At 38.1% G+C, this 20207-nt stretch overlaps 1 protein-coding gene across 1 annotated transcript in view; it reads left to right on the top strand.

The window, feature by feature from the left end:
- The first annotated feature begins 3582 nt into the window (after positions 1–3582).
- AGMO (alkylglycerol monooxygenase) overlaps positions 3583–20207 on the top strand; it is a 183304-nt gene continuing 166679 nt past the window's right edge. Inside the window, exons 1-2 of the mRNA XM_071559974.1 lie at positions 3583–3829; positions 8738–8868. Coding sequence (XP_071416075.1) covers positions 3701–3829; positions 8738–8868 — 260 coding nt within the window. The 5' untranslated portion in view covers positions 3583–3700. The remainder of the gene's footprint in view (positions 3830–8737; positions 8869–20207) is intronic.

Raw genomic sequence — 20207 nt, 5'->3', positions numbered from 1 at the left:
GAACTTTCCTGTCCAGCCAAAACCAATCCATAAAGTGCAGTATATAGCACAGGCAAACAAAAGAGAGATTCCATCCTGATAACAAGTGACCTTCCAGGGAAAAAAATAGAACTTTGAAACAAACGTACTGAAGTCCTGATGTGAAGGGAGCGTCAACTGTTTGGATGTAGTTCCCTGCTGGCACATGATTGGCTGCCAAAGCCATATTTTTTGACAAATGCACAGGAGGCAGTGACTCTATAAGCTATTCAGTTGCTCTAATAACTTGCTGCTGCTGAAATGAAGAAGCCCTGTTTCTCCCATGTCTGGTTTGTAGCTGTGTGGTCTTGCACTTTCTCCTCGGCTTTCATGTCAACTCCTGCACTCTGTGGACACTCTTTTAAGCCACTTAGCTCACTAGAGTAGTAGAAAAATGTAAAACTATTTATTTTCTGGCTTGATTTCTTGCTATGTGAGTTTGTGAAATAAACTTACAGAGCAATTCTGTCAGTCTCAATGCTAGGGCAAAGTAAATGATGGAGGAAGCCTGTTAAAGAAAGAGAGAGCAGTGCTGCCCACGTGTTTTCTAGGAGAAAGTCAGCGTCCAGCTCAGGTAAGTAGGGGACCAGAGTATAAGGTGCAGATGATTCCCAAGGTCAATACACTAGATGACAGAAGAAAGAAGACAAGGAATTTTATAAATAAAAAACCGAAAAATATTTTCTCCATAAGAAGGAATATAGTAGATCTATTATGATGTCTGGAGTCAGTATTATGCTGGTATTAAGAACTATGTATTAATACATATTGCTTATAATATGAACAAATAATCATTTTACTGTTTTTTTCTTATGTGGTACTGTATGATGTAGGTTTTATCACTGGCAAAGAGAACACTGAAAATATTTTGTAATACCAGTTTTATAATAATGCTGATGCATTTAGTGCTTCCCTATTGTCATCCACTGCCAAGCATGAATATAGGCGCTGTATACCTGGAATGGTGATACAAAATAATTTTGACATCTCCTTGCCACAGAGTACTCATATAAAGTATTTCTATATTCCATCATACTACCACATAGGCAGAGCATACTAAGCCCAACTTGGTTCTGGATATGATTCAGTTTGCTGTGAATGACTGCCAAGGCAGACTGTAGGGCCTATCCTAATTTCAACCTGCCCTAATTCCCTTTATGACTTTATTATTTAGTGCTGCTTTTATGCTTAGAGAGGGACCCAAACAGGAAGACTCTGGGCGTTCTCTGCTCATGAAGTGGGTGGAATGGAGCTCTTTAGAGAAAACAAAACATGATCCACCTACAGATCATGTTAGGCCAGCTCCTCAATTTCCTCTAAGTAGAACAGAGGCCTTTGTTGCCTTAGTTACTGCAATGATCTACTAGTCAACAGCAGAATCGCAGTCTCCAAACAGAACACACTTCTGCATTTTTGACGGCAGTACAGGATGGGAAGTATCAACTTTTCTATATTTTTGTTGTTAGAGGCAAAAAAGTAATTATTTATCTCTTTGCAGAAAATAAAATAATGAAAAAAATCAACTCTTGCAAAAAAAGTTCTGCAAGGTCACTGAATGGAAGGAGCATTATCTGGAACCATCCCTGGATGCTTGATTCTCTATTCCTTTCTTAACAAAAAAAAAAAAAAAAAAAAAAAAAAAGGGAACACTGAAAACTGTATGATAAATTCCAAGGCATAAGCAACCCATCTTTTTGCCCTGTGAAGCATGAGCAAGCCCAAATTCCTTCCTTTGGTTTTGAAAGCAAGAGCTTCAGTACAGTGATATTTGGGTGACAATTTACAATGAAATGAAAGACCAAAATAAAAATTTTAAAGGAAGTAAAGAGTACTAAAAACTTGATGGATTATCTTCTTTCCCAGAATGGTGAGATATGATGTAGTAGTTCCATGGCACTTGAAATGTATCTTAGCTTGTGTGGCTATGGGTTCCCTTGACCTGCTAATTATTCTTACCCCAGAGTGATCCCCAGATACAGTTTACTGCTAACAATTTTTATGGGAATGAGTTTAGGCCATTTTTACCTCTGTAAGCTGTTGGTGGAGCATAAACATCAGCACTAGAGCAACGAAGGGCTCAGAGTGATCTGCTGAGAGGGTGTGTTAAAGGAGCTTGAATGTGAGAGTAATGCCATAGAAATACTGATGGTAATCTAAATGAGCAAGCAATGTTTTCTGTCATTGCCTGCATTGAAGATCTAGTCAGAATTAAATTTATGTGATTCTGAGTAAAACTGGAAATTTCACATTTAGATTAATTGAGATTTTAGAATTTAATAACTAGAGTTCTAGAAGAACCTCAGATTGTCATAAATCATCAATGAAGTTGAGAACATTAGGGTGCAATTTTAAAGCATTTAAAGTTTATTAATTTTTTCCTTATACTATTAAAAACTATACATATTAAAAGAGCGCCCAAGTTTATTTCATCATCAATACTATTTTACAATACTTGTGCTTTGTTCAGCTTAAAGTAAAATATTTTTTTGGTATGTCCAGCAATTTTCTGACATTTATGCTCCTCATTGTTACATTATTCAAACTACAGAATATTGTTTTGGTCTACCTTCCATCCTGTTGTTTAAATGGAAACATATTTAATACAAACATCACAAATGTATAATACTTCAAATTCTTTGATGTCAATTTTTACGTATTTTACTTTTCCTAAACAGAAACTTCAGCTGAAATTATCTGGCATTCTTCCTTTCAAAAACTAAGGGTTGATTCAAAGTAAAATGTTTTTCTTAATTTAATTACTGTCAGAATTTAAATTGTGGTAAATCCTTAACAACAGGATTTACAGTCCATTTCTTCTGCAAAGACCGTAAATACAACTGAATACTTGAGATGAAGGCATTATTGGAACTCTGTGTTTCTATGTATGATTAATCTATTTTATCACAAAGCTTATTATTTGTAGTAACACCAAACATCAAGTATGATTGACAAACATTTGACATGCTCCTTAGCTTCAGACTGAGGGCCTTGAATGCAAAATCCTGTCCTTATTCCTTTCTTTTAACTGTGTCTTTGTATTTCTCTAGCTTTCATTCTTTTGTAAATAAGAGCATAAATGATGACTCCCAGAGGCTACCTTCAGCATAGTCATATTTACTGAGCCGTGATAAGCCTTATCAAAAATAAAAATCTTGTAATGTGAAGAATGCTAGACTGACCAATGCAGTTGAACAAAGGAGTCAACAAAGCACACTTTGGCTTATTTCTCAAAACACTTAAAATTTTTATTTCTTCTGCAGAAGTCAAAACCTGAGCAATAATTTTTATTTTTGTGTGGAAATCTGTCTAAAAGTGAGAAAAGAAAGCTTGAGCTCTGCTGATTTTTGAGGTTCTGGTATCTGAGGGTGGGGGGAGCTGGGATGTGCAGTGGGTAGGGCAGGTGTGCACGGAGAGCTTTTTCTCAACTTCCAGAAGTGGATCAGGCAATGGTGACACATACAAAAAAGAACCCCTGAACCCAAGCAAACCTCCAAACCAACGTGATGCAGAGAAACCAGAAACTGCCCGGTTTACCCACAGAAGCCCTTAAGCCCGCAGCTGCACGGGGTGAGGAGGCGAGGCCGCCGGGCCGGGCGCTGCGGTGCCGGGGGCGGGCGAGCGCTGCGGTCGGTTCGCGCTGCGCGCACGGAGCGGACCGGAGCGGGGGCAGCGCGGCCGGACCATGGGCAGCGAGGCGAGCGGGCCGCGGGGCACCGCGCCGGGGCAGCAGCTCCGCGCCCTCTTCTACGCGTTGCCGCCCGGCGAGAGCTCCTTCCGCACGGTGGAGGAGGTGCCCGACTACGTGGAGAAGGTGAGTCCCCTCCTCTCCCACCCGCGGCAGCATCCCTCGTCCTCGTCCCTTCCTCTCACCTCCGTGCCTTCCAAAAGCCACAGTCGGCCCAAGGAAATGATGTCCGCGAAAGGACACCTAAATACCTCGTCTTTCTCTGGCGTCTTTCACTCCTGGGCTTTCTGCCTGTAAGCTGCCAGTGTAACTGTGCCCTCTATTTTCATGTTTTTTTAAATGAAGGCTCAAATGCTTTCTCCTGATACCAGGAGCTAAAGTTTCCAGAGAAGCACCTCAAATATCTGAGGGTTGATACTAGTGTTATATCCAACAGTACTGACAAGCTGAACAGTTACAGCAAACTGAACTGAGTAAAACAGAAAAGATGATACTACGTTTGGCTGTTATGGTTCTTAAAACAAGCAAAAGGTCAGGCCTCTCTGTGCCTTTAAGGCAAGTGCTACAAGAAAAAGAAAGAAAAATAAAAAAGTTTCTATTTCAAATAAAAAGTAGAGATTGTTTAAGAGAATTTAGAACAAATATTTGTGCTGGGACAGTGCTGTGTCCTAAAGCTCCAGTGCAAGAGTACAGAGGTCAGGGGTGAGAACTCCCTTGTCAGCAGGCAGCAGCATATCCCTCCCTCTTCTGCCCTGCCAGCTTATCCACTTCCAAGAAGGTACCTTTGCTCCCTTCTGTCCTGCCTATTGCAGGTATCTTGACAGTCAGCTCCTGCTGAACCCAATCAATGTCAGCTGTTCACAAAGTAGATAAACACTATTTGGCCTTGACAAAGTAAATTTAGCCCAGTTTCACCGAAGATATGAACTTTTTACATGGGACTTGGTAGTTCTGACTAGCTTCTCTGCCAGGTATACCTTGGACTGCTGTGCAGAAGGTGCTGTCGGACTGCAGCGGGGGTGTCATGGGTTGGGCAGGGTTGGGCAGTGCAACACTGCCAGCAGCTTTCTTGGAATTGTAGTGTGCAACCGCCCCTCACTGATGGATGTTATCAGCAAAGGTTGTCCTTTTGGATAGGGTAAGCAGACAGCTGCTGCAAGCCCAGCCAGTGCATGCAGCATCTGATCAATGGACTGCTGTCCTCAGAGTGTTTTGTAACTAAACTATGGCATTTTGTCATTGCAAATTTTACTAGAACTTGCCCTTTCATTTTAAAAGCCTCCTCTTTGCTATGAGTAAAAGGTTAGGCTCTGCGTGCTCAGGTTGTTTGTTTTTTTTGTTTGTTTGGGTTTTTGTTGGAGTTTTTTGTTGTTTTTTTTTGTTTGTTTTTTGTCTCATAATTTGCAGATAGGCAGATGGAATGCTGCTTTTTCTTTGCCAAATGTAGTTTTCATGAACCATAAACTCATTTTGCACCTTGTCATGGTCTGAAATTATCACTTGTGCTCAGTAAAGACTTCCATGAGTCAGACTTTGGAAGAGGGAACGCTGTTCCTTCTGCTGAGAACCCCAAAATGAATGCTTTAAATTTAATAAAAACTATTTTTCTTTTCTATTTAGTCTCTTGAGAACCTAAAGAATAAGTTCACATTTAAACTCAATTCACATTTTAGGGTTGGCTTCTAAATAATGAGGCACAGAATTTTCATGTTTATTTTAATTTGAAAGTTGAGAATCTTATAAGAATCTGGGACTTCAAGCAAATAGAAACTTTTTCAAGTAAAACAATAAAATTATGAATGTATGCTGAGTTTCAATTTATAATATTTTTTTCCACAGTATAAAGCAGAAACTGATTTAAAATGGTCCTTTGCATTCTGTAGAATTGGTTACTCAGTGCTTAGAGTAAGGCTTTCAAGTTATGGATCAGTTATTCAAGTAAACCATAAGCTAATGCAAATCTCCGTTGAGTATTTCTAGTGATGGGTGAAGGGGAAAGAGAACACCTGGAAGCAGAGAGAGGGTAAAACAAAGACCAGAACCTGCCAGAAGTATCTGACTTCTGTCTCTAACCTGTGATGCCAACAGTGGCTATTTCTTTGTGTCATTTTGTTTGTAGGGGCAACCCTAAAAAATTGTTGCAGAGCCTACCCATCCTAAGTGGGTTCTTAAATGTCTTCAATGCCATTTTAATTTAAAGACAAAAAGGAACCTGTAGTGGTTAGGTTGGTGAGACCATTTTGTCTCTTACTGTCTCCTTTTTTCCTGAATTATTTCCTCTATCCTTCTTTTGTGCTACATCTCATCCTTACCCTACAGGCTCTTTGGGACAGGGAGTGCCTTTGCATTGTTTGTGCTGCATCTAACACAGTGCAATCCTGCTCCAGGACAGTAGGTGTTATGGTCACATAAATAATACATACTAGTCTTGACATAGTTTATTCCTTTGGTCTGTGGTAGAGAGGTAGTAATTTCTTAGATAGTAAGGTGTATGCCATAGATCTTTCCTTTTACAAACTCCTTGATGGGCAGGAGGTTAAGGCTGTCTGAATGTTTCCTTATCTTCCTTGCTATGACACTACCTATTTGTGAGTCAAAAAGTGCTGTCATATGCATGGCTGTTTCACGGCTTTACAGTGAGAATATATTTAGTGAAGTCAGTGAGAAAGCAGTTATAGTGTGTAATAGTGTAAAGTCAAGTGTCTTAACTGTTCAGAGGTTGCTGGGTAAAGTGAATCATCACATAGAGTCCAGATGTTGTACATCTCCCATTAACTGTTTTCGTTTAATGAAAAAAGTATCTCACTTTTTCTATCCTGAGCCCGTTTCCTTTGCTATGCAGCTTCTGCTGTTTCATACCTTCAAACTGTAGTCTGTGCTAGACCTAGCTCCTAATATTGTGGTCAAGTATTTCTTAGTTTTTCTTACTAAAACTCTTTTTTTCTCAGGTGGAATGTACAGCTGTGGTCATCAATTTTTGTTTGAGAGATTAGGAGTCTGTTCTTTGATTATAATAATTAAGAAAAGTACATTAAAAGTATTTTCTACTTAGAAATGAAGCAGCTAGATAGAGCAAAATAAGAAATATTTATATTTTCCTAGTATGCTTCATTGATTTCAAATGGAAAGTTGTGAAGTTTGTTTTTAATTTATTTCTTTATTTTTGATTTCAGATATTGAGAGGGATTTTTGGGTGCTGTTTAGGCTTTAGGGATATGTCTTCCTTTGCTTTCTAAGTTTTTTATATCATTAGTTAATAAATGCCACAAACAGGCTGTTAGATACCTAAAATGCTGTTACAGAGCATTTAGGCACCTAAATTAAAAAGTGTCACGTTGATATTAATCTCTTTTCATCTGTTATTGTAACCTAACCCTGTGCTGCTGAAGTTTATGAACTTTCAGATTTCCTAGACTCTATAAATCTCTTGCTGCTTGCATGGTTTGAATCATCCAATTCTTCTTTAACTGAGCAATCTGGTCTATATCCATCTTAGTCTCTTTAGTGTCCCAGCCTGGTAGGAATTCCCAGATCATATCTCACTTGGCAACAAAAAATGAGCATCCTCCAAAATGCAATGGCATTTGCACAGGCAACATGCTTCTTCCATTAAAATGTTGTATAGGCAGGAGCAGCCTCTCTCCTACAGCAGTGCAGTTTGGAGGGTTTCAGTCCGTGTAGCTGTATGTGCTTGCAGATCATTCCAAGGGGCCACAAGCAGCAGAGGACTAACAGGTCAAGTTTGGCAGTGTGGTATCTCCCATAATGGTGCAGAATGTCTCACTGGTCTTGTATTTCACTTGCTCTGCAAAACACAGTGTGAATTTTATGCCTTAATGTAATCAAAAAGCAGTTGTCTGAATGTCTCAAAGATCACCTAAAAGTTTTCTACAGAGTGAGGGAGGCAGGTGAAGGAACACTCATATGCACAGGTATCTGATCGCTCCTTCACATTTTCCTTGCCACAGGCCTTCTAGATTTTGGTGGCTGTGGCTAATATGCTGCCGCTGCCTTGTCATTCCTTCCACACATGAAGTACAAGGGCTGTTAGGACTCCAGTGTTAGTGAAGAAACCTACATGTGATGATGAAAGTTTGAGAACAGGTCTAACAGTCTTTCTCTGCTAGTGAAAAATTATACCGTCAGTAAAATGTTACAAGTCCTACTACTAGTCACAGTCACACTTCACTATTGGGCTCTGTTGTGGATTTTCAGCTGGCCAGTTGATTGGGAATGCAAGATGGACAGTGAGAATTTAATCCTAGACTAAAGCAGTGTTGAGTGAGGAATGTTTCAGTCTTGTTCATTGTTATACTTTGTTTCAGAAAGGCTGAAAATTATTTTCTAGTCCCTACAATCCAAAAGAAAAAGGGGAACATTTTATTATTGCTACTAGGTCTAGAAAGATGTGTTGTATTGCACAGGTTAGAATGGGCTGCATAGTTACTGCGTTCTCTGATGAAAATGCATACAGAAAGGCTGTTGCTGTCTGCAGGAAAAAGCATGGCAACAGAAATGCTGAGTAGAAAGAAACTCACTTTACTATGTCTTTCAGGTAATAATGTTGGATGCCAAATTCAGTGGCTGAACACATTCTAAAAAACTTTGTACATATCGAATAAAAACCAGATTCTGTTCTACCTTGTGGTTAGAGAAATCCACAAACATTGCTGTTCTCACTGATTTACTTGAATATGAGAAATACGGGTTTGGAACGACTTTTGTGTTTTGTTATGATAGCTTTTAACAGTTCATGTGCAGAATATACTAGAACAAAAACAAACAAAAAAACCCCCCAGCTATGTGGTTGGAGGTTACTGCAATGGATTTATGCTGGTGTTGTGGATTAAATGGTAGGCTTGGTTGTTCTGGTTTGTAAGGTCCATGTGGAGCTTTATCACAGTAGCTAGTAAGATGCCAGCCAGTCTGAGAAGCATCTGGCTGCATAAGCTGCTGTTAGGAAAGGTGTATCTAATTTTATTTGTGTTGTGACTTTTTTAAAACTGTTGTTTTTTGTGTTTTTTTTTTTTCCAGAGTATTCCATTTTTCATTACTTTCATTGGGCTGGAATTTGCTGTCAGCTGGTTTCAGAAGCATAAACTGTCAGGTCGGATCAATGATGGCATAAGTTCTCTTTCCTTAGGTATCCTGTCTCGACTTCCAGAGTAAGTATATGTATGCAATCTTAGATTATTTTTTTTAATCACTAAGAAGGAAGAAAAGATAATTATTTATTAAAGTTGTTACTGCTCACACAAAATTATTAAACAAGGCATCTGGATCTTTCTTTATGCAACTTAATTTCAGGAAAGTGTGTAAAGGCTTTCTAATCTGTAAGGCTAAATATGATACTTGCAGGATATTGTTCAGCTCCCGTTCTGTTCATCTATATTTGATCTCGGCTGTCACCTTTTGCCAGTTTTGGGATTTCAGCTGACTTGACCATATCTTATGTTAGACTATATGTTAAAATCTGAGTTTTCTTTCATTAAAATACAGAAAGAAGGTAACAAAACAAAACCAACAAACCACATCTATTTCATTAGCCTTGTGTGCATATAACCAGATTGACAGAATTATGAATATGCATATTATCCAAAGTTCTTTGAATGCAATCATAGTCTTATGTTTGACTTCAAGGGGTTTTCATTACTGCGAGAATTGTTACAAACATGACCATCTCATCTGCTCTCTGACATAAATGCTATAAAGTTTACCTGAATTAGTTCACAATGAAAAGAGTTATATTTTAAAGAGACACTGTGAATTAACTGTGGATTCCAGTAACAGGGAGTCTAGCAAATTCTTTATATAAATAGTTCCAAGTGTTTGTCAGAAGTTCTAATTACTTTTGAGGAATATCATGTTTTAGACCTGCCTTTGCATAATGTGAGCTTCCAGATGATAGATTTTATTGCATCTTTTTGGACAGGATTTCATTTCTATTCCCTATGTATGAATTTGCAAGTGACCATCGAATTGTATACAATCTCTTCATTATATGAAGAAAAGTTTTTATTATTTGAGTTTGGCTGTATGGTGTATTTGCAAGTCTCTTAATTATTCCCACCGTTCATTTTCTGATTTTGCTGCAGTTTTTCAGCCTTCTTAGTGTTGGTGTCTCAAGTACACTCCATATTTCAGAAATAGCTACATCAGTGCCAAATAATGAAGTCATTTGTTCTCCATTTCTACTTGTTTTTCCCTTTATATATCCCAGATCCTTTAAGCCATCCTTCATCCCTGAATACTTTTTTGGATTCTGTGGCTTACATTCCTCATTCTTAGGCACTATGTTCTTATATTTAGCCACATAGAAATACATGGATTGTACATTTGCTACTCCTGAAATAGCCTGAATCCATAAAATTTTGTCTTTGTTACTTAGAAATCCCTCATTTTTGTCATTGCAAATTTTACTAGAATTTTTTTCCTTCAATCCAGATTCTTGATAGAATACATTAAAAGAGCACAACAACAATAGAAGGAGGAAAAAAAAAGCCCTGATGGCTAGTAGCACTCATTTGCTGAAATGTGAAAATCAACCAGTTGTAATCTATTGAGGCAGTCCCGTGGTGTAATGGTGAGCACTCCAGACTCTGAATCCCAAGGTGATGAGTTCGAGTCTCAGTGGGGACTGTCCCCTGGCAGTTCAATGCCTCCCTGCCATCCCATCCCGTCACATCTCGGATGCTCAGCAGGGTCAGCCCCGGTTAGTACTGGGTGCTGTGACAGTCCTGAGGACTTCACTGTCACTGTCCAAGCTCGCTCAGCCGTGGCAGATGGACCTCAGGACTGAAACGGTGGAGCCAGTTCTGTGCACGCTGTGCCTGACCTAAAAAATCCACTGCACAGGCTTGAAGGGCACACCCCCACCTGGGGAGAGCCCTTCCCAACTCTTCGTTTGTGAAGTTTGGCCATACCATATACAATCTATTGAATGTTTCACATTAGGTAAATTTTTTTTAAGCTTTCTAGTCAATATAAATTTTAACAAGGTCCATTAGGTACAAAGACAATTTCTGATGGATTATGTTAGTTATCAGTAGTGAATATCATGGATGAAGCCTTTTAAGGACACTCTCCAAAACTTGTCAAATGTTTGAAAATAAGAGGCATGAGCTTTCAACATGGATAGTATTCAAACATAATGTCTAAGTTATTTGAGAATTTTCTGAAGCTATTTTTGCAGCTCGTGTGCAACCTATATTCAAACCATTTTGTTACACTTAATGACTTGTTAGCATGATCTGAAAGGAGCAACATTCAACTTTTCATTATGCTTTAAGCTGTGATAAATACTTATCAATACATTAGATTTTTGGGAACCCACACACAACTCTGATAACAGCTTCTTCTATTGTGCATAAACCTAATATTGAAATTTCAGCTTAACCCAAATTTTCTACACTTGACAGATTTACCATGCTAAATACTTGCCATTTTTCTGAAATATTTAGCACTGATTAAGTTAAACAAAGGGACAAAGATACTCATAAAGTAAGTTTGAATGGTTTTGCAAGGCCTCTCTGCTTTATTTTAAGAATACTAAAACAGTTCAGATACACTCTTTCCTGGAAGAAATGCTTGCTAAGAAAACTAGTGTTGTGTGTGTGGAACGCAGTTTTGCAAGGTGCTGAGTACTTTTATTGTTTTGGCACTCAGTACTTTGCTGCAGAATTTGGCTTGCGGGTTATGCAGTTTTCTTTTGCACAGTTGTTTCAACTGAGTGAATGGAATGGTCCTTAAGGACTCAAAGTTTGCATGATCAGACAAATCTGCAAGATCAGTACACTTATTTATTGCTACACCAGCAGAAGAAGTCTCTTCCACATTGCTTGTGCAGCTCTCATGTCTGGATGTATATACAAGACCCTCCTCAGCAGTTCTTTCCAAAAAAGAGACTTGTAAAACTTTCAGATTTTTGGTTGAATGTGAAAGAAGCAGGCAAAATACAGAATTCCTAAATTATTTAGTCTCATGTTAATATTACAATTCTAATGGTGACTACTTCATGTAACACCTCTTTTGTAAGTAAGAGGAGTTGTGAACTGATTGGATAAAAAGACTTGAACTAAAAAAAACCACAACAGGTTACCATTCTGTCTTCTGCTTCCATAGTGTGAAAGAACTGGGTCAGAAAAAAAAAGGGAAAAAATAGCACAGGCCAAATCTGTTGCTAAGACTTTTACTTCAGTCTTTCCCTTTCAGGCAGAAAAAAGGTAGAGAAAGCTGACAGAAACTGCTAAAACAATATTTCAGCAAAACCCACAGCATCAAGGGAAATAGTAGTGCAAATCATTAACAGCTGAAGGTTAGATTAACACACCATTGATTGTATCCTCTCCCAGGGACTAATTTTCATTTTCTCAACTAGCAGCAATGGTTTGCCACTTCCTTAAAAAAATCTGTGGTTGAGTTTAAAATGGTGGGCTTCAGTCTATTAGTTAAAATGAAGCTTCAAATGTGTCATGGTTAAGAGGTCTTTACATTTAATGACAAAATTAGGAGTCACAAACCAGATTCAGCTTTTAAGTATTTTTTTCCATTTCACAGTCTGTATAACAGAAGTATTGTGTATCTTGAGGGAAAACAGTATTTATTTAGTGTTTCATACCTCATTGTTGAGAAATTGCAAATCATAAATTGTTGATATTTGTATGGCAAATATTAAAAATGTAGGTGTAAGAGGAAAAGTCTAGTCAGACAAGGCAATGTGTTTTGTTTTCAGGCTTATTAGACTCAACAGCATGTAGTAAGTTGAATTGCTTTCTGTGTACACATTGTCCCTTGTAAAGTAGCCCATGCATTTCTTAAATATATTTTTCTCTGCCTTAATGCATACCATGCATTCCTCTGCATGTGTGAGTACTAAATGTTACATGCAATGGAAAGGAATTTGGAGGAAAGGGAGAAACTTGAATTACTAAGCTTACTCGCAGCATCCTAAATGTTGGTGGTTAAAAAATTCCTGAGAACTTTAAATAAATAAATAAATTTTCTAGCTAACCATTGCCAGGAGATTTTAAATGCTGTTATAAAAATATTCTCCCAAGAGAAAGTTTATTTTGGGTATAAATATCCACTATACAAGTATGTGCATTATTTCATATTGACCCATTTCTTGTTTTAAAGCAGCAAAACATAAATCAAAAAAAGTGTTTGGGGGATAACTGAGGTAGGTATATTTTCAAACTAGTTGGGAAAGTCTCCATTCTTTATGGTTATGCTCAGTTGCCAATTTTTAGTGTTCAGCTCCACGACACAATTCTACAGTGTACAAGTGTACATATGTATAAGGCCTAACACAATTCAGTCAGTCAAGTGCACAATGGACTTCTTCATTTCTAAAGAGAACATTCCAATCTGTATACATTATTTGCTTTGATTTTTGAATCAGAGTTCTCTGAAGTGTTGATCATGAGAAGGGAATGAGAAAATGCTTTTTGATTGGTTGGTACTATTATGTATCTTAAGATATCTACACATCAGCAATAGTTGACTCAAAGGAGTACAAATCCTGTTTCTGCTGTAGACTGATTTTTAAATAATCTTTTTTTTTTTCAGAAGCTGGTTTGATGAGTCAGTTTCATGTAGATTTTAGACCAGCAATGCTGCCAAATGAACCATGTCTGACTGGCTGATACTTCTGGTTGTTTGTTCCTCCCTCTCTAACTTTGCTCTCCTTTTGCCAGCATCAGCATTTGTGTTGCCCTGTGGTGAAGTGGCCCAGAAAGCAGGTCCAGCATCCTCCCATCACAGTAACATGCATCAATTCTTACAATGTCTATGCAAAATCTTTGCTATCACAAGAAATGGGCTTGGGAAAATGCAGCCAGGGTTACAGGACAAGAAAGAATCAATGCTTTTGTAGCATTATTGAGTTATCTGCCTTAAAGCATATGTAAAATTGCAATTTGAATCCAAAGGCTTTAAAATTTTAGTAGTAGCAATATGCAGTGCTTATTAGAATACACTGAGTTTGGTTTAGTGCAAGCTGTGCACAACCGTGTGGAGCTGGTTGTGTCCTGACAGAACACAAAATAATTGCCTGCATGGATTTATCCATTTGAAGTATGTGCTGGTTCCTGAAGTATCTACTAGATACTTCATGTGTGACAATTGACAATTACAATCTCATAAATTAGTGATTCCATTTCTTAGAAGAAAATTTGATACATGCAGTTTCCCATAAATTATATTTTCACTTCCAGACTTATTAGGTACATTTTTTCCCACATCTGTTTGACTAAGGTTTTCAACAGATGTTTGTTTAGAGCATGATCAGATGTGTTGCTTCTGATCCAGCTGCCCCCTCAGATCTGCCAACATAGCTGCACATTTAATTGCTCGCTAACCTCGTCCTGACATGCTAAAAGCAGAAACAAAAGCCCCCCAAGAACTATAAAAGAGGTGTTTAAGCTCAGCTGCATTAATTTTGACAGAGCCAAATCAGGGAGCAACTATGCACACAATCATGATGGAAGGTCTGAGGGCTGGTAGCCAACATACTTAGGGCAGTGATGAGCAGATGGGGCCAAACTGGAAAGGTGATCACTTAACCTAGTTAAATAGGGAGTAAAGCTGCTGTGCCATGCCATACCCTTAAACCAACCAAACTTCTGGCTACTGCACTTTAGTCTTTCCTGTACTTACTTACATAGTCCTCCCTTTCTCTTGTGTTGGTTAAGGTGCTCATCTGATCACAAGTGGAGTTACTTTGGTTCACTGTATGAGCAAAAAGGTATTTGCTTAAGACAGAGAGACAAGCAAATTGTCTGGGAGTGGGAATGGGGCAGCCAAGAGCTGTTAGGCTATAGGTTCAGTCATGATCACGCCTGCAGCAGCTAGCTGTGGCAATTTAATACACTGTCAATAGATGTTTCCAAAAAATATAATTTTTTTAGATAACAAGCCTGAAGAGGCAGAATCTACTTACCTCCCCATTCCTCCTACTTTGCAAGTAGCACTGTGTTGTTACATTATTTCATGAGAGTGTTCTCCTGGCTTCACTGTCCCATATACAGTGTTAATTGTTCCCATATTTTTCCAAAGGTCACAGCCCTCACAGCTTTGTTAGAGGAGCAGGTTTTGAAATAACTCAGTAAATCTTCTGTAGGTAAAGCAGTCAGAGTAGGACAAAAAATTTCAGTAAGGTGGTAGGGCTGTGCAGCAGGATCTGGTAGGATTTTCAGTGAGTGAACTTGACCCTGGAAGGAGACTTTTAAAATTGGTTCAGTTAAGCTCATGACAGTAACTGCCTTACCTCAACAGTTTTTGTTTGGTGTAATTAGTTTTTGGGTTTTTTTAAAATCTGATTTGCATTGATGAATTGAGTAGGACTAAATCAGTAAGTTAGTAATTGCTGTGTGGATAAAATATCTTCTTATTGCATCAGTTTAACAGTTTTATAAATTTAGTGTAGATCATGGTGTGTCCTCCAGCAAGCCCAAACCCAGCTGTACCCAGTAAAGATGCTGGTGCATCCTACCTGCTGTCGGGTGCCCATGACAACCTCCCTAATCCCATTTAACTAATTGAACTTTGTGGTGATTCCTTCCCAGGCACATCAGTAGCATTATCTTCAGAGATTTAAACTGTAAAAATTTGATACTTTGGTTCCATTTGTTTGAAGCAGGCTGGAGGGCACAAATGTGGACATGGTTGCTGGCACAGCACAGGAGTACTAGTGATCAGCTCTAGACAGTGCTGCTTTTCTGTGATGACTAAGGGAAGCTCTGAGCCAGACTTTAAAACTCTGACGTTGCTAATAACATGGCATATAAACTACCTCACATTAAAAGGAAGGACTTGGAAGAGTTGAGATACTATCAAACTAATTCACTGAAACAGTTGATAGTCCATACCTGCCATAATGTTCTAGAGACTGCTGTATTTCACACAAACCTGGGATCCAATTACTCTTTTAGGTTGTAACCTCTTACATGGAATGCATGTTTGTCTACATCCTTAGTATTGCATTATTGCCTTTTTCTATACAGTGGGGCCAGAATGGCTTGGTGGCTGCCCTTTATGTCAGAGCCCAACTTTTCCCCTGCCCTATCTTTAGAAGCAAAGAGAAGCTGTCTGAGTTCATTTTCAAATACATTTGTGCTCTTCTGTGAAAGTACATACTGTGAACTGAGTTTGCCCTATGGAAAATGTTATCAATTAAGTTCAGTAGTCTCTGTAGCTCACAAACGACACCAATTTCTCAAATCCCTTAAGTATTTTTTATTCTATATTTTGTATTTCGATTTAAGATAAATTGTGTCAGTTTTCACACATTTTGAAAAAACTAAGAAACTGCTTTGGCACTGAGTATCTTTCCGACTGAAGTATGTCTCTGCTAAAAGATGAATTAATCTTAAGTCAGAATTCCACTAGATGGAGCACAGGGGTAGCATTTTTAGAGCTGGCCAACCTAGTTTCTTGGGTCAACACTTAGAAGTTATGGAAATTGGGGAAAAATGTGCCAGTGATTCTGTAAGTCAGTGTTACAGGTCTGAAAAGAATAGCCTTTTTTCACCACTGGGTATCATGGAGAAAAGAAATCTTTTTAAATGTTCAGAAGTATGACCAAGGGAGTTCAATACAAATTCTCGTGTAAATATTTTTCCTCGTTTCATGATTTGATATGCTATAATGTCTCACTGAAGCTATTTCACTGTACTTTTATAGACTATAGGAAATGTTACTGGTTCCTTTAGTTCTTCTGAATCTATCTGGAGCAATCTGAGTTCAACAGAATACCCTTTTGTCTTTGCTCATTACTTGTTTGTAGGTGACCGTTGAGAATATTACAAGCTTCTTCCTAATCTCACATAAACTGTAATGCAGATTTGCTCACTTCAGTGGAACAACCAAGTAGGACAGGCCAAAATCAGACCCTAGATTGGAAAGAAATTCTAACCATCTTTCATCATTGTGTATGCTGAAGTTACTGGAATAGAGTTTACTGACCAGTGTGCTGGGCAGGTATAAATAGCTATAAAAAAATAAAACTTCCATTCCCGTGAAAGAGGAGTAGTAAGCTGCAATTCCAGAAGCTCAGATGTACCGAAGGTTTTAAACTAGGCTTTTTAATCTTGTAAAGATAAAATGTAATTAAAAGTACCTGAAGTTCTTCCATAACTTTAAGGCATAATGTGTTACTATGGTGGATTTTATTACTGAAGGCAGTGGAACTTCTCATAAAATACTTAAGTTTCCTGTATGTTTGATTGCTTATTTATGTATGAACGAACAAAGATAAACAAGTGACTTAAATTATGTAGCAGGAACCAGGCTTAGTAATAAAAAATGTACCACTGATTCTGTTATTTTTCTTTCAAAACCTGTCATCTCCTGTTTTATTCCACGTACTACTGTAAATTAATATTAGTTTCATAAATTAGAGGATAAAAAGTGAAGTGCAACAGAAACAGGTTTGGTGAATAAAGGGTCAGTCAGGCAAAATACTATGCGATACTGTGTACAATAGAACTAGGAAGGATACCCGAGTCACCTGCATTTGGCTTAATTTTGCATTTGATATTTTATTTTCTCTTTGAGAAGAACTGAAGGTTGGTATTGTTTAGGCTAAAACACTGGAGAAGAAGGCCATACTGAGGAAGAGGAGGGGCTTTGATTCAGCTTTTGTGTCTGGTGGGAACATTTTCTTAAAATGTAGGTGCTATTTCCTGTAATCAAGGGCTTTCCAGAGCCTGATAATAATTTCCCAGCTGTATCATTTTGGTGAATTATTTTTTAGCCTTGGGTTATTTCGTGACTGGTTTTGCATATTAAGAATGGGAGAAGAGATCATATTCATCTTGATGATAGAAAACAGGGAATAGAACTCCCACAGCTCCCTTTCCCTTTCCCTCCACCTTGTGGAAAGTTTGGCTTTGTGCTGAAGTGTGAAAAAAGCCTTGACTACAGTGTGTCAGGCATATTTCAGCTCAATTTGTGTCAACCCTAATAAGTCATCTGACAAAGTAATAAATTGGGTGTCAGTTCAAGACCTGGCACCTGTACAGGAAATAAAAGGGGATTTCAGTTGCAGCAGATTTGCTTTGTTTTGCAAATGGACCTTTTCTCAAGGCTCCTCTACCTCCTTCCACCTTTCTTGTCTTTACTGAAATTGTGTTATCAGAATGTTTATTTCAATTGTGACTGGAGCCAGTTTTTCATCTGGAAAAGAAAGCTCTGAAAATGGAAATCCTTATGCTTTCTAGTCTGAAACAAAGCCTTATGCAGCATTTAATTATTCATGTATCCCGCTGTTACATAAATGGTCTGAATAATTTCAAATTATTGAGAAACTGCCTTTATTCAGCATTTTGAAACTTTACATTCATATAGTTTGAATCAGGCTAGGAAAACAGAATTTATTTAACCAGGGGAAACTGTATTAGTAATATCTCACTATTTTTAATGATAATATAACCTTGTGACCAGAGTGTCTTAACATGTTTCCCTCTGTGTCTGACCTCCAAGGATGCAAGCCCTTGAGAGCAGAGCTTTTGTAGGTCCAGCTGTAGGGTTGTGTTTTTAGCTGAGGGGCAGCAGGTCAGTTCCCAGTGTGATGTGAGGTGATGACTGCAGTAGTGGTAAAAGCTGAGGTAGTTTCCTTGGGGTGTTCACTTTTGGTAGAGAGATCGTCCTCCATTTTTGAAGAGAGACAACAGCTTCTGTTTCTGACCCTTTTCCTTTTTTTGGTGACTGTCCTGGGCACCTTGGAAGAAGTTTTCTGAAGGTGTGATTTCAGGCTCTGTGGCTGATCTGTGAGTTGGAGGAAGCAAAATGGGACTTGTATACTTTGAAATGGGCAACCACCTTTTCTTCTGATTGAATTTCCTCCACCTTTTTGCTCCTTCACTCTCCCATAGGGATCTACCATAAGTAGATCTTCATTTCCACATGGAGAGTTCATCTCCTAGAATTTCCTTCTTGGATTTTTTAATTGGAGGAAGTGATAATCTGACCCAGTGGAAGGTGAAGGGGAAAATGATTTTTTAAAAACAAGTATTATCGCCATTGAGTAAAGTATGTATGAACTTTAGAAACAAGGAGACGAGGACTGTCTCTCAAAAGACAAACAGTTGTCCAAGTGCATGTTGCATGTAAAAAGAAAATTTTCAGCAGCAATGTTCAAAATCCAAGAAAATAAATACATGGAATGTATATAATAAAGCTTTCTATGTAGTCTGTTTTAGGATTTATTACTCCTTATGCGGAGGGTTGGACTAGATGTCATTTATGGTTACAACATGTAAATGAGGAAAAAGTTTTCTTAAGTTCTCTTCAGTATTTTCAAGAAGTGAAAAAGAAACTTGAGGGAATAAAAAAGGGGAATTTAAACGTTTAGAATTCCCAAGTGTACTCTCAGAATTGTAACTGAATGCCAGCTCTGGCCTTTCCTATTTATAACACTGTACATTTTTAAAAATATGTAGCTAAGCAACTCTTCTTTCTCCGGCATTGCATAGTAATATGATGGATTACTCTAAATTAATTACAGTAATCAGCTAATGTTATGTGCTGTAGAGTTGTGATTCAAGCATGAAGGAAAGAATGTACAGCAAATTACACATATAAAAAATGTGTTGCAGGCTTACGTCAAATTTTGCACCTTGGCCTCAGCCTGTGGAAATGAAAAAAAAAAAGAACTTGAGGGGGAAATACTGAAAGCTGATCAAAAATGGAGGAAATGTTCCAGGTCACATATCTTTGGACGTACCACAAAAGCATTACATTTTAATAAAAGCAAAAGAATAAAGTAAGAAAACAGTACCTAATAACTGATACATTATGTAGCAAGAGGTGTTTTAAATTTCCTGGTCATTGAAAAGATGTTAAGAAATGCCCATTTCTTTGTGTTTGAATAATATCAGCTCCCTTCTGACCTGTTGTGAAATGGACTGAGAATTTATACTGAACTTCACAGATTCCTCATGAGGTGAATTGCAAAAATCTGGTTGGACACATATAATCTTCTTTAAAAGTATTTATAGAACACAGCTCTTATGAAAATTAAACATGTTCCAGGTGTGTATAGTCCACCTTCTGGGCATAGCCAATTTGTTTTTGAAGTTGCAGATACACCTGTCTTTGCTAGTCAAGAGAAGTTCTTCATGGGTGAGCTGCTGAAATGAAATTTCACTATTTTTTGTTGTGTCTTGTATTTGTCCAAATAAAAACCCAGTACAATTATAGTAAAGGTAGGAATGAGTTGCAGGTAAGAGGTGCACCTGGCTGTGGAAAAGATACTATTTCTCTTCTTCCTGAGCAACGACAGCTTGTAATGCTTCAGCTCTCAGGATAAAGTGGTGGATATGATGTTACTATGCTTGCAGACTAGAATTGGTAGCTTGGGATTTTCAGATGACTTTGCTCCTCATTAATAGAGAAACTAGCACCACAGAAGTCAAGGTGTTTTCTTCTAACCTTATTCAAAACACTTATGGGAAGAGGTGCTAATGCCAGAAGTATAAAAGCTCTGAATTGATGTTTCTGCAAA

The sequence above is a fragment of the Pithys albifrons genome, chromosome 7 (assembly GCF_047495875.1).
Source record: "Pithys albifrons albifrons isolate INPA30051 chromosome 7, PitAlb_v1, whole genome shotgun sequence".
NCBI lineage: Eukaryota > Metazoa > Chordata > Aves > Passeriformes > Thamnophilidae > Pithys > Pithys albifrons.
This window is presented reverse-complemented; position numbering and strand designations above follow the sequence as displayed.